At 46.7% G+C, this 11,805-nt stretch overlaps 1 protein-coding gene across 1 annotated transcript; it reads left to right on the top strand.

Moving 5' to 3' along the window:
- The first annotated feature begins 3,436 nt into the window (after positions 1 to 3,436).
- On the top strand, positions 3,437 to 4,939 carry LOC144151610 (uncharacterized). Its single transcript, XM_077682723.1, has 2 exons — positions 3,437 to 3,526; positions 4,411 to 4,939. Exon 2 carries the CDS (start codon positions 4,437 to 4,439, stop codon positions 4,929 to 4,931), a length of 495 nt encoding a protein of 164 aa, XP_077538849.1. The 5' UTR covers positions 3,437 to 3,526; positions 4,411 to 4,436; the 3' UTR covers positions 4,932 to 4,939.
- The last annotated feature ends 6,866 nt before the right edge of the window (positions 4,940 to 11,805 follow it).

Below are 11,805 nucleotides of genomic sequence, written 5' to 3'. Positions count from 1 at the left end.
CGAAGGACCGGCGATTCTTCACGAAAGGAGATGGCCGAAGGGGCGACTAGCATGTCTCCGTCAAGAACTGGTCCTGCCGAAACAGAAAGAATGGGCTCGTGAAGAGGCAGTACAACATAGTCTTCAGTTAATACCAGGGGCAGGGACTCGGAGAAGTACTGAATGTTCAGTGTCCATGAGGCTGATTGCGGGTCTGCGGCAACAAATAACAGCAGACGCCGAAGAGAGAAAATCCCAGCCGAGGATAAGCATGTAAGGGCACGGAGACAATTGAATGTAGTGACATAGTCCATCGATTGGAACATGAACTGTACAGTGTGCCATTATCCGAGTGGAAGTCTTGTCAGCGCCATGCAAAGAAGGACCATCCTACGGAGTTTTCACTTTGCGAAGTCGAGTGCACAAATCTTCATGAATAATCGCAATACTTGCCTCGGTGTCCACCAATGATTTAACAAAAATGCCCTCAACTGATACTGAAAACACGTTAGATGCATGCTTTGGAGGAATTGTTCTCGTCCCAATCGATGCAGTTTCCCCCCAAAAAACTGCATGGCCTAGTTTTCCGAGGGCTGGTTGGTATCGTGAACCACAGGGCGGTGAGGTAAAACAGTACGGTGGAACGGGGACGGAGAACGGCGTCGGTATTCGCAGGAGTTGAGGGGAACATCAGCGGAATCCGCCGCAGGTTGAGGTCTACGCGTTGGGGACTGGTAGGCTCGTTGGCGGCAGCTGTAACGGAGTTGCAGGTCGTCACGCTTGTCAGGGGTATAGCCGCGTCGTTCATCCTGCTGGCGCCTCCCACAAAAGCGGGCGATGTGGCCACGGATCCCACGATAATAACACACAGGTCGATAGGTCGGAGGCTTAGTACGAGGTGATTGCCACCCTGTGTGGTAATTGGCCGCGGCACCGGAGGAGGAGGGCACGCGGCGACATAACCGGGTTGGGGTAGACAAGTTATCGGTGCCAGCGGGATGGATGCTCGTCCAGCAACTTCAGAGTACGGCGGCGCAGACAAAGGAGCAGCGTGATCAGAGATGCCTGGATCGGCCATCGACGCCAGCTAATGATGTCCCGTAGGCCTGGTGTGTAGGCGGGTTGGGAACAGGTCGGTGCGCATTCAGCGGAGTGGTAGTTGAGCTCTTCACGAATTATCGTTCGTATAAGCGTGCGAAGATTTTCGTCACCAAGATTCCAAGCGGGTGTCGCCGGCTGAAGACGCATAGACTGAAGGTCGTCCAAGCGTTGACAGGTAGCCCTCACTTCAGAAACGGTTGTCGGAATTTGGACGGCGAAGGCGTTGAACGCGAACTGCACTATCCCTTTCAAGATGTGACGCACACGATCCGCCTCCGACATATCCTTGTTCACCCGCCGGCACCAAGTTTTTTCTTTGCAGCGTTAGAACGAGCTGTCGAAGACCTGAAAATCAGGTGCAGCCGAAGGGTGAAGTGCGCCCAGTCAGTGATCGAAGCCGCGTTGTTTAAAAACCACCTCTCTGCCACTTTCGTCAGGTAAAAAGAGACATTCCAGAGCTTTTGAGTGTAGTCCCAATGGTTGAACGCACTCACCCTGGCATAGCTATCCAGCCAGTCCTCGCCATCCTCTCTAAAAAGGCCGGCGAACTTCGGGGGATCGCGCTGCCTGGTGGTGACGATGCAGTGTGCCGGTGCGCCTCATGTTGCGCGGCGCTAGACGACGACCTGAACGAAGCTCTAGGGGTGGGACCGGAGAGCTACACAGCGGTATCAAGACGCACCATCCACCACTTGACAGACCGGGGTCCGACGTGACGTTTATTGCAGGAGCTCAGACGCTAGAATGTCTCGCACACCATGATGATGATTATGTACAGGAGTGAAGATGAGGAAGAGCAGGCATAAGAAGTAGTGCTGATAATTATGATTATGAGGGAGAAATTGGGGGAAGAGGACATGTATGAGAGAGATAGACGGCCGGCAAGGGAAATGGAACGAGTGCGAAGGAGAATGCCAGAAGGGAGGAGAGAATAGAAGGGGGCAGGGAAAAGGAGCAGTTGAGGGCGTGCAAAGGGGAGAAGTGTCGTTACAGTGAACGAGAAGAATGGTTTGTCGTTGAAGGATCGCAGCAAGAAGAAGGAAAGAGGACGGGGCAGGTAAGATTGAGTCGCGGATGTTCAGCTAAGGAGAGTGGTAGGACAGAGAGAAGGGGAACTGGAGGAGTGAAGGGGGAATAGAGTGAAAGAGGTCGGAGGAAGGATGGGGCATTTGATTACAGGGGTGGTTAAAGGCCTATCGCCTTTCGGCGATAGCTCTCTTAGATAGCTCTCTGGACGTAATCAGCAGCCAAACAGGCAGACACGGGACCATTTTCTACAACAACAGTGTCTGAAGTGCCTGTCGCACTGTGGGCCTCCTGAGAAGCATGACTTGAGCGCCGCCCGGCAGCAGTTGGGCTGATGAAGGCTGAACTGGCCTGGTACTGGGCTCAAGGATTTCACTAACGCTCTTTCGGCCAATGGTGGTGGTGGTGGCAGCAAAGATATGGTCCACACCAAGTGAGGGTGATTGTCCACGAAGAAGTCGCTCGGCGAGAGGAATGGTACTGGGCACAAAAAGAGACAAAAACTGGAAATTAGGAAAACATCTAAACGAAAAATCAGACATCAAATTTACTGCAAGAACTAAGGCTCAATCAGAGCTGTTGGTCGCAACGCACAAATAAATATCACCATCGTTGTCACCAGAACCTTCCAGGTGAGTGGCTCAGGAAACGGCTGACTGTTAGCCAGCGTACTGGCAACCCTCGTGCTCGTCGTGCCATGGACATTCAACAGACAAAACAACCAGCACCATTGCCGTAGCTGCCTACGAAAACCAATGGGAATATGAAAACTATCATCAGTGTAGTCGTTGTGGTCGTCGAGAAAGGAGATCGCCGAGAAACATTATGTGAACCAAAATAATTGTCGCCGTAATCTTTGTCGACGCCTGGACAGTCAGTTACGTTGCCTAGATTCCGCTCGGTTCCTTAATTAAGCGTGCTTTCGACGGTTCCAGGCAATTCAGTTTATGCCATTCTCTTAAAAGTAACCATTGTGTTTGGACGCCTTGTGGGTATGCGTCATGCTTTTTTGTGGGAACCGTTTCATCCTTCTTTACCTTCTCCGTTTCACTCAGCTCATTAAAACCTTGAAACTTAGCCCTGCAACTTTTATTACCACCTGGCCAAAACAACATGCTGTTTTCTCGGGGGTGGTAATAATAGGTGAATCAATTTACGCCTATTTTCTATTAGTCCGGCCGACACGTATTTGGAGAACTGAAATAGTCTACGAAGAAGAAGAAACCGGTGGTTGCCGCTGGTGCGGTGCGGTCGGTCGATCCAATCAAGCAGGCGTCAGCTATGACGGCAGGAAAGCTACCATCTGGTTTCGCCGTACGTACACGTACTCGCGCATTGACTCCAACTTCGAAGTCCCGCCGGAGGATCCTTGCAGCAACCATTGGCGTAGCCATCGGCACCAGCTGCTTGCTTTTAATAGGTAGGCCTTACGCATTCATCGCACTATGCAGGAAGAAAAAGGGCATGTTTTGCTCAATGCGTCATGGAAACGCCAGAAGTCAAGTAGACCAGAATGAAAACCCACGTGGGACATTGATAGCGACTTATCGATATTTGTGGTTGATGAACTAGTACTGTATTGACTGTTGCATCTATTCCTGGTTACGAAGTATGATGCCATTTGCGGACCGGATTATACGACGTGTAAACAGTTAAAAAATGCGCCTCAGAAGGCTAAGCGTCTTAGAAATATAGAGGTTGCTGCTTACACGGCTCGATATGCCTCATATACCTTGATTGATTGCAATGATTAACGCGTCGACGCAACGCAGACGGTGAGGCGCGCCGTAGTGGAGGGCTCCAGATTAATTTGTACCACCGGGGGTCTTCAACGTGCACCGAAATCTCGTACACACGGGCTTTTTGGCTTTTAGCCTCCACCGTAAAAGCGGCCGCCGCGGCCGGGAATCGAACCCGCGACCTTGCGATCAGCAGCGCAACGCCTTAGCCACTGACCCACCGTGGCGAATGCCCCATATGCCCCAATGCGTAGATAACTATATATGGGCAGGGTTATGCGCCAGCATGTGGGGCATACGCCCTTGCTTCTGCTGCCACGACATTCTCATTGCGCTCCAGCGGACCTCGTAGCGTGTACGCGACACTGGCATAATGCTCGAAAGCAACTCTTACGCCTCCTTCACCAAACGGTTGCTGGACGCCAAATAACAAGGAATATAATACAGAATAAGGATGATAAATACAATAAGGCATACGGCACTTTGTTGCAGAAAACTAGCAAGAGGATACATCACGTGATAACGTTTAAAGTAGGCACAGGCTTGACGTGACGTTTCTTTGCAGGCATCCTTGCAAGCCTGGACGTCTTCATGCCCAGCAGCAGCATCAACCGCAAATTGAACCACACGATGATTGGCGTGCTCAAGACCTTGATTGTAGCCGTCCTCAAAAGAGCCCATTCGGGCTACTTCATGGACAGGAAGCCCGTCATAGGTGCCACGGGAGGTGTAGGCCTCGCAGACAGCGCCACCCTCGACGGACACCACGAATTTCTCAACGACACGACGCACTCGGACCCTCATGCAGCCAAGAACTTGTCTTCGCCCTTTAGCGCCCGCAAGGGTAACCACCGGCAGTACCCCGTTCCCAATGATGACGGTCGGCCCGTTCCCAAAGATGGGAACGGCCCATCTTTCAAAATTGGAGCTAGAAGCGATGCGGGCCTGGCTTTCGGTGGCGAAGTTTTTCGTAGGGATAATTCTGGGGTGAATGAGATGGGACAGTCCTCCCCTGTGCCTAACAACGTATCTCAGTCCATAAACGAATCGTACGATGACCGAGCGGCGTTGTTCGCGCGAACGTGAGAAATATACCTCAGCTGATTATTCGGTCAAATGTCTTGCTGTCTTCGTCATTCCTTTATGTGTGGCCCTGGCAGGCGTTTCCCTATTGTTGTAGTGAAAAAATTGTAGGGGCGCCCATGTGCATGTATTTATTACTCCGTGACCAACCTATTTGCCATTTTTAATAGGCGGTGTAACGATGGGGCTTCTAAAGACGGAGCAAGGAGTACGCGTCGGTCGAGCCGCGGGTTTTCCAAGCAGAGGAATGATATGATAATGCATTCTTAAAAGTCCACGAATGGATCTTTTAGTACTTTTTGTTGGTTTCCCGAGTTAGGTAGTCCGAGGTGAGAATGCAGGACTCGTGGACGCACTGATACAACACAAAGGAAAGTAATTTATTAAGAACTAGCCGGAAGGTGACCGGCGTCGTCCATGCTTGGGCGTGAACTGCGGGTCAGGCCCGCGCAATCTAAGTCACGTGAGTAACTATTGTAGTGGGCCCCACCAGGTGGCGGTACTTGTCCGCTGTACAGCACATCGTAATTACCCAAGGAAATGGCGAGCTCGCGCACGTCAGCGCGTGCCTCGCGGCGACCTTTCGGCAGTGAACAAAATCAAGAAAATGCCCAGTGCTCATGTGTGCGTGCCTCGCGACGACCGCCCAGCGTCCTCGGCGCGTATTTGTCAAGCGAAGCATACCCACTTACGGAGACTACCAAAGATGGGCGAAAAACGACTTTAGCGTTCCCTGTTACCGTGGCAACATTTGCGCGGAACAAGAAAGACGTGATAGCGTACGTCCCTCTGAGTGAGGTTGATGTCCAATGATTATCCCTTCAAGAAAAATGAAGGAAACTCACACTTATAGCAACAATTATGGAGTATAGGTCGTTGCGGCAGCGAAGAAGAGGCAAATCGGCTGCAATCGTGGACTTTTTTTAGCGTTTATTTTGCCACAAAGTATAGATAAGGGGTATGGGTTGATGATGAGGAAAGTTTGTCAGATCAACATGAGAATGTTCGCTTCGCTTATAAAGTCTAGGAGGGAACGATGATGGGGCCCATATATCCATGTGTTGTATGCGGATGCGTCGTCTACGCGGAGGCCCGTCGCCGCGAGATGTCGCAGTCTCGTAGGACGCAAAGCGAGGTAAGACCACAGCAAGTGGTGTATGTCGGGTATTGCATCGCTGCGGTGGCAAACTGGGCAATCAGGGTCTGTAAAACAATCTTTTAAGTGAGGCCATTGGCGGGTCACGGCATGAGTTAAGGCAACCCCCACCCGGATCCTCCTAAGCCCAACCTCCTCGGCATGGGTAAGACCCGGGGGAGGGTGGCAGCACACGGTGGAATTAAAGCACGTGTGCGGCGCCGGAGGTGTTCTTTTCTAGTCAGCAGGAGAGTCGCATCATCCAGCTCTAACGGGGAAAACCACCGAGATGGTCGTGATCAGTTGCGTACTGCTTCGCTACCTTCAAGTACGTCTTACGCGTTAGTGTCAGCTTCCTTCATTCTTTTCTGAAGCTTTTTTGCCGTAGTCATTAATACAAACCTGAAGATATTTTTGATAGGTCTGTGTAAGACATCAAAAGTATTTTTCCATATTTAGCTCAGTTTTAAGATAACCGGCAAGAATGTGCCCGTCAACAGGCGTCCTACAACATTTTGATTTACTGAGTTTATGTTGGTGTATATAAACCATCTGATGCCGTAGGTGCCGCGTAACACTTTAGTTCTCGTTCAACTTGTTTTGAGATGATACCATTGAGGATGGAACGCTGATTATGTCGCCTTCTGAAGTGTTTAGGTGAAGCGTTACGCTGCTCCGGCGAATGGTCTGCACAGGGATTGACTCTCATGTACACCACTGAGATATAGCGAGGTTATGGGAGTGAAAGTGGAAGTTAGGCAACTGTTGCTTTTCTCATATGTAACAGCAAAACGCATGCCAGCAGAGTACGTGCTGTCCAGAGCTAAACAACTTTTTTAGACTAACACTGCAAGAACCTTTATTAGTATTCTATTGGGGTAGGTCTGATGGAAGAGAAATTAGTCATGTGCAGCTCTACAGTAAACGAAGGGTCGATCAGAAAGTCAGCATAAGTACACGGAAAAACGCGGCATCTTTTGTTGGCAAACAGTTCTTATAACCCGCTTCGAAACTAAAGCATCTCACTGAGTTTACGCTTATCATCCCACGGCTATAATCTGATATAAATTCGAATCGCTGTGAGTGTCCCTCGCACATCTCGACCTAATAGTAGGGTAAATGAACGGAAGTCGAGCGAAGACAGGGACGTTATCATGCAGAGTATCGCCAAAACAAAGGTAACATATTCCTTCAATGTAGTTGTGACCATGAGGGTAAAAATATCAGACCGCTAAATACGTAGCAATTGTTTGTAAGCTGCTACTGAAAAGGTAAGTCACAATTGTAGTTATTCAAAACATCGCAAAAAGCGTTCGAGGGTGTCTTCACGAGAAGTGGGACAGGCGTGTCTGGTTGTCATCTTTAATTCTGACGAAATTTTAAATTCTGATTTTATTTTTTGTAATCAAAATATAGAAATCCTATTAAAAAATCAAAATTTTATATTTTATACTTTGACGAAATTTAATATTATATATTCTCCGAAGCTAAACAAGCAAAGTAGCTCAAATTTCTTTTTCTTATTTGTCTATCTTTTAATAAAAATTCTCAAATTCGGAATATTTTTGAAAATTGCCAAAATGTGGGACTTTCTTTTCTCTGAATATAAAAAAAATTGAGTAGCTCAAATTTTTTAGTGTTTTTTTTCTATCCTTGTTCAATCTTCGTGCCATTTCTAGTTTATGTGGTCAAGACGGTACAAATTGAAAAAAAGCACTGTACGCATTTTGAAAAACCCATTTTGGTATATTTTGAAAGCAAATTAAAAAAAGTAAATCTTCGACTTTTTTCAAACTTTCACACAATTAAAATCCAGGTTGCTCTCTGTCACCTACATGATGATGATGATGATTGCTATTGGTTTATCCTTTGTAGCGGGGTGATGACATGTCATCTTACCAAAAATGACTAATATACCCATGTTTTATACTCCTGGTTTAGCGCTGCTTAGGGCAGGCACAAAAGCTTATTAGGCGCAAAATACCTTTTTTCTGTTACAGGGGGTAACTGCCCTATACAATATTCCCCTCTCTGTTTTTCGTCCACGAGCATTCTAATCTTCTTTTCGTCCCCTGGACAGCCGTTAAGTTAACTTCCTCTGTGATAACCTTAAATCCTAGGGCTTCTGGAAGCCGAATATTCTCTTCATGTAAATTTGGATGGATACCCTCACATTCTAACACTATGTGCCGCATAGTTTCTGTTTCTTTTCCGCAGACCACACATACCCCATCATGGCAACCTGCTCTAGCCTCAAAAAGCAAAGCACTGCCCTGGGAATTATCGTAGAAATTTTCCTTCCTGATGTTCATTTTGTCAGCCCTGTACATCTCTAACGACGTTTTAGCTTCCATTTTTTCCCTCCATTTATTCCTTTCAATCTGCCTTGCCTCTTTTTTGGTTACCTTGGCTCTTTTGGATTCTCCCCTGTTCTTTCCGTATTTCATCGTTAGCCTTCTAGTCTTTCTTAACCACTGCATGTCTACGCTTTTCAAGTATAGGTACCTATAAACCTTAGCTGCCCACCTTCGTTTATCCATTCCTCTCAACCTCATCTCAAAACATATTTTACTCTGTGCTTTTCTAACTTCAAACGACGCCCAGCCAATATCTCTCTGTACTGCTTCGGTAGTTGTTTCTACATGCGCGCCTAAGACAAAACGTCTTACCGTTCTCTTGTTTACTTCAAGGCCTGATAGAACGTCTGATTTTAAGCAGAGTAGAGCATTCGCAAATGTCAGACCCGGAACCATTACTCCTTTCTACATTCCTCTCACTACTTCATATTTGTTATACCCCCACAGAGCTCTATGCTTCATTATAGCTGCATTTCGCTTACCCTTAACCTTAAGTTGCTCCTCGTGAGTTCTTAAGTAGATATCCCCTTCGTTTATCCACACTCCCAAATTATTATATTCCTTCACTCTGGGTAATTCGCATTGCTGGATAGACACTGCGTCAGTGGTAGCGTCATTGAAAACCATTATTCCCGATTTTTCTGCCCTAAAATTTAACCCGAGGTGGGTGGCTTCCTGCCGCTAATATTTATTAGCCGTTGCATATCGGTCTGGTTATCAGCTAAAAGAACAATGTCGTCTGCGTATAACATTCCCGGAATACGCTGTTGTACCACTTTGCCTTGCAGCATATGGGTTAGGCTAAACCCTACTTGACTTTCTTCCAGTTTCTTTTCTAACGCTGCCATGTATAGCATGAACAGTATTTGGCTCAAATGGCATCCCTGTTTTAGTCCCCGATGGATGTTGACCTGATGGGTGCATTTCTGTCCTTCCCATGTAAGGTGCACTCTATTGTCTTTATAGATTGCTATAAGGAACTGTATTAACTCGTCATCTAATACCTGGAGTTTCAGCATTCTCCACAGCCGTTCTCTGTTTAAGTTGTCATATGCCCCTTTAATGTCCAAGAACGTAATCCGTAATGGTCTTTTCTGTGCTTTCGCAATTTCAATGCATTGCGTTATCACGAGCAAATTGTCATCCAATCGCCTGTTTTGTCTAAATCCATTCTGAAGTTCCCCAAGTATTTCATTTTCTGTCGTGCTTGCTTGAATTTCTGATTTTATCGCCTGCATTACGAATCTATACACCACTGACGTTACTGTGAGTGGTCTGTATGAATCAATACTGGCTTTGTCTCCTCTGCCTTTATATATTAAATTCATCCTACTTTCTAGCCAGTCCTCTGGTATTTGTTTGGTTTCTATCACCTTATCTATTGCCGTCATAAACGATTCTTTACTTCTAGGTCCAAGCAGGTTTATCAGTTGCATTGGTACTCCGTCCGGGGCCACTGCTGTCGGGGGAAAACCTCTTTCTCTGCTTTTTTCCAATCAAGGTTGCTCAAACTTATTTCCTTTTCCGCACTCTTCTGTGGCACTGATGTTATCGGTGCAGGCTTCCCTACATCTATTGCCCTAAACCTCTAAATAATCACTCGATGAATATTCGCCAACACGTGCTCTCCTTCTAAATGTTTCCCCTCCTCATCAATCAAGAATTTTTGATGCATATCGTTTTTTGAGCTTAGTAATGTTACATGGTTCCAAAACCTCTTGGATGCTCTTTTGTCCTTCTTCCGTATTTCTGCCATCCATTGTTCGTTTTTCTGCTTGATCTTCGCTTGCACAATTTTCTGCACTTCTAGTTTTTGCGCCGGTAGATATCCCATTTCTCCTTCACTACTTCCGGCACCATGCCACTTCTTTTTGCTTCTCTATGTTCTCTCGACGTCTTTCTTCGCTGGTCAATAGCCTCTTTTATGTCCTTTTTCCACGGGCTTCTCAGCTTTTTCTTCCCTTTCCATCGGTTTCGTTGCTTTGCTTCATTCATCTTACCCTTTATGAACGCAATCATTTCGTCGTAATCCCAATTTTCGTTTGGGTATTTATTGATGTCTTCTTCCATTCTATCAGCGATGATCTTTAGCTGCTCATTGTTCAAATTAGTTCCTCCTATTCTACCTATTTCTAAATTTGTCCGGGTTGCCTAGGTAAGCCCCTTGTGGCGCTTCCTAAGCTATCTGTTCCATTTTCATCCATCCTCATTTCCCGCAACCTTTCGTATACTTTCTCGGATACTAAACTGTAGTCTATGCTGGACTGACTGCTACCGCTTTCCTTCGTTATTTGTCCGTCACACACGGTTTCCGTGCTATCACTAGAGCACCGTTGTGGTCTGTGTATCCATCCAAACCTTCTATATGGGCATTCATATATCTAACTAAGATTATTTCACCCGAATCTTTGAACTCGTTTATATCTCTTCTCAAACATTTTGCCATTTCCTCACTTTCCTCTCTCGCACTACTTCCGGTCCACAGATACACCACTCCTAACCATGTATTTTTCCCCTCTTTACAGCTTTCATGCACTCTCTGCCAGTCGGTCCCTTGTTTAATGAGCACGCCAATACCTCCGCCTCCCTTCATTCTTGTGGTCCTGTTGCAACCTTCCCAGACATAGTTGTCTATGACAGGTGGGGCTTCTAGGTCTCGGAGGTGAGTCTCGGCTAAAGCGTACACGTTTATTTCTTCCCGTTAAAGTTAGTTTTGAATGTCCACCCACTTATCAGGCTTTCTACCTCCCTGCACGTTAATGTAGCTGATTAAATATTTATTGCGATTGTTTTCCTCTTTCCGCTTACAGGGTATATTTTTGTGTTTTATAAAATTGTTTGCTCCATTGTTTCCACTTAAATAGCTTCTGTCAACATTCTCAGTTACGTCTGTAGGTCTTCCGTTTAACTCTAGGCCTGGCTGTCTCCCAGAGGTGAGTGTGCATGTGTCCCTCGCTTCCCCAAATTTCATCCACGCGTCTCTGTCACCTACATCAAAAACATGTTGCACTATTTTTTTTAGCTAGAAAGCGCCAAGTATGACCTTGTTAGCAATATTGCAGTGACATACTAAAAGGGTTTGTAACACGCTTCAGACGGCAATTTAGGGCGAGAAATGGCTGTTAGAAAGAGAAAATTATTTTAAAAAATTGCTTTGTTGAAATTGGATGTGGTTACAGTACATTACACCCAAATATCATGTTGGAGTTCTGGCTTCCGAGCCCATGTTTGGCCGTATGTATAAAAATCGACTGGTCGCGTTTCAACCGCGCTATTCGAGACTGTGGGGACCCTTGTTTCCCTACGCCTCGTATGGTGGTGGTGGAGAAACATTTATTCAAGCGAAAGAGGTTCGCGCTTGAAAGCGGGAGAAGCCGTCAGTCCA

Source organism: Haemaphysalis longicornis, unplaced genomic scaffold (genome assembly GCF_048455015.1).
Source record: "Haemaphysalis longicornis isolate Haplotype H1 unplaced genomic scaffold, Haemaphysalis longicornis Haplotype H1 scaffold_9, whole genome shotgun sequence".
In the NCBI taxonomy this organism is placed as follows: Eukaryota; Metazoa; Arthropoda; class Arachnida; order Ixodida; family Ixodidae; genus Haemaphysalis; species Haemaphysalis longicornis.
This window is presented reverse-complemented; position numbering and strand designations above follow the sequence as displayed.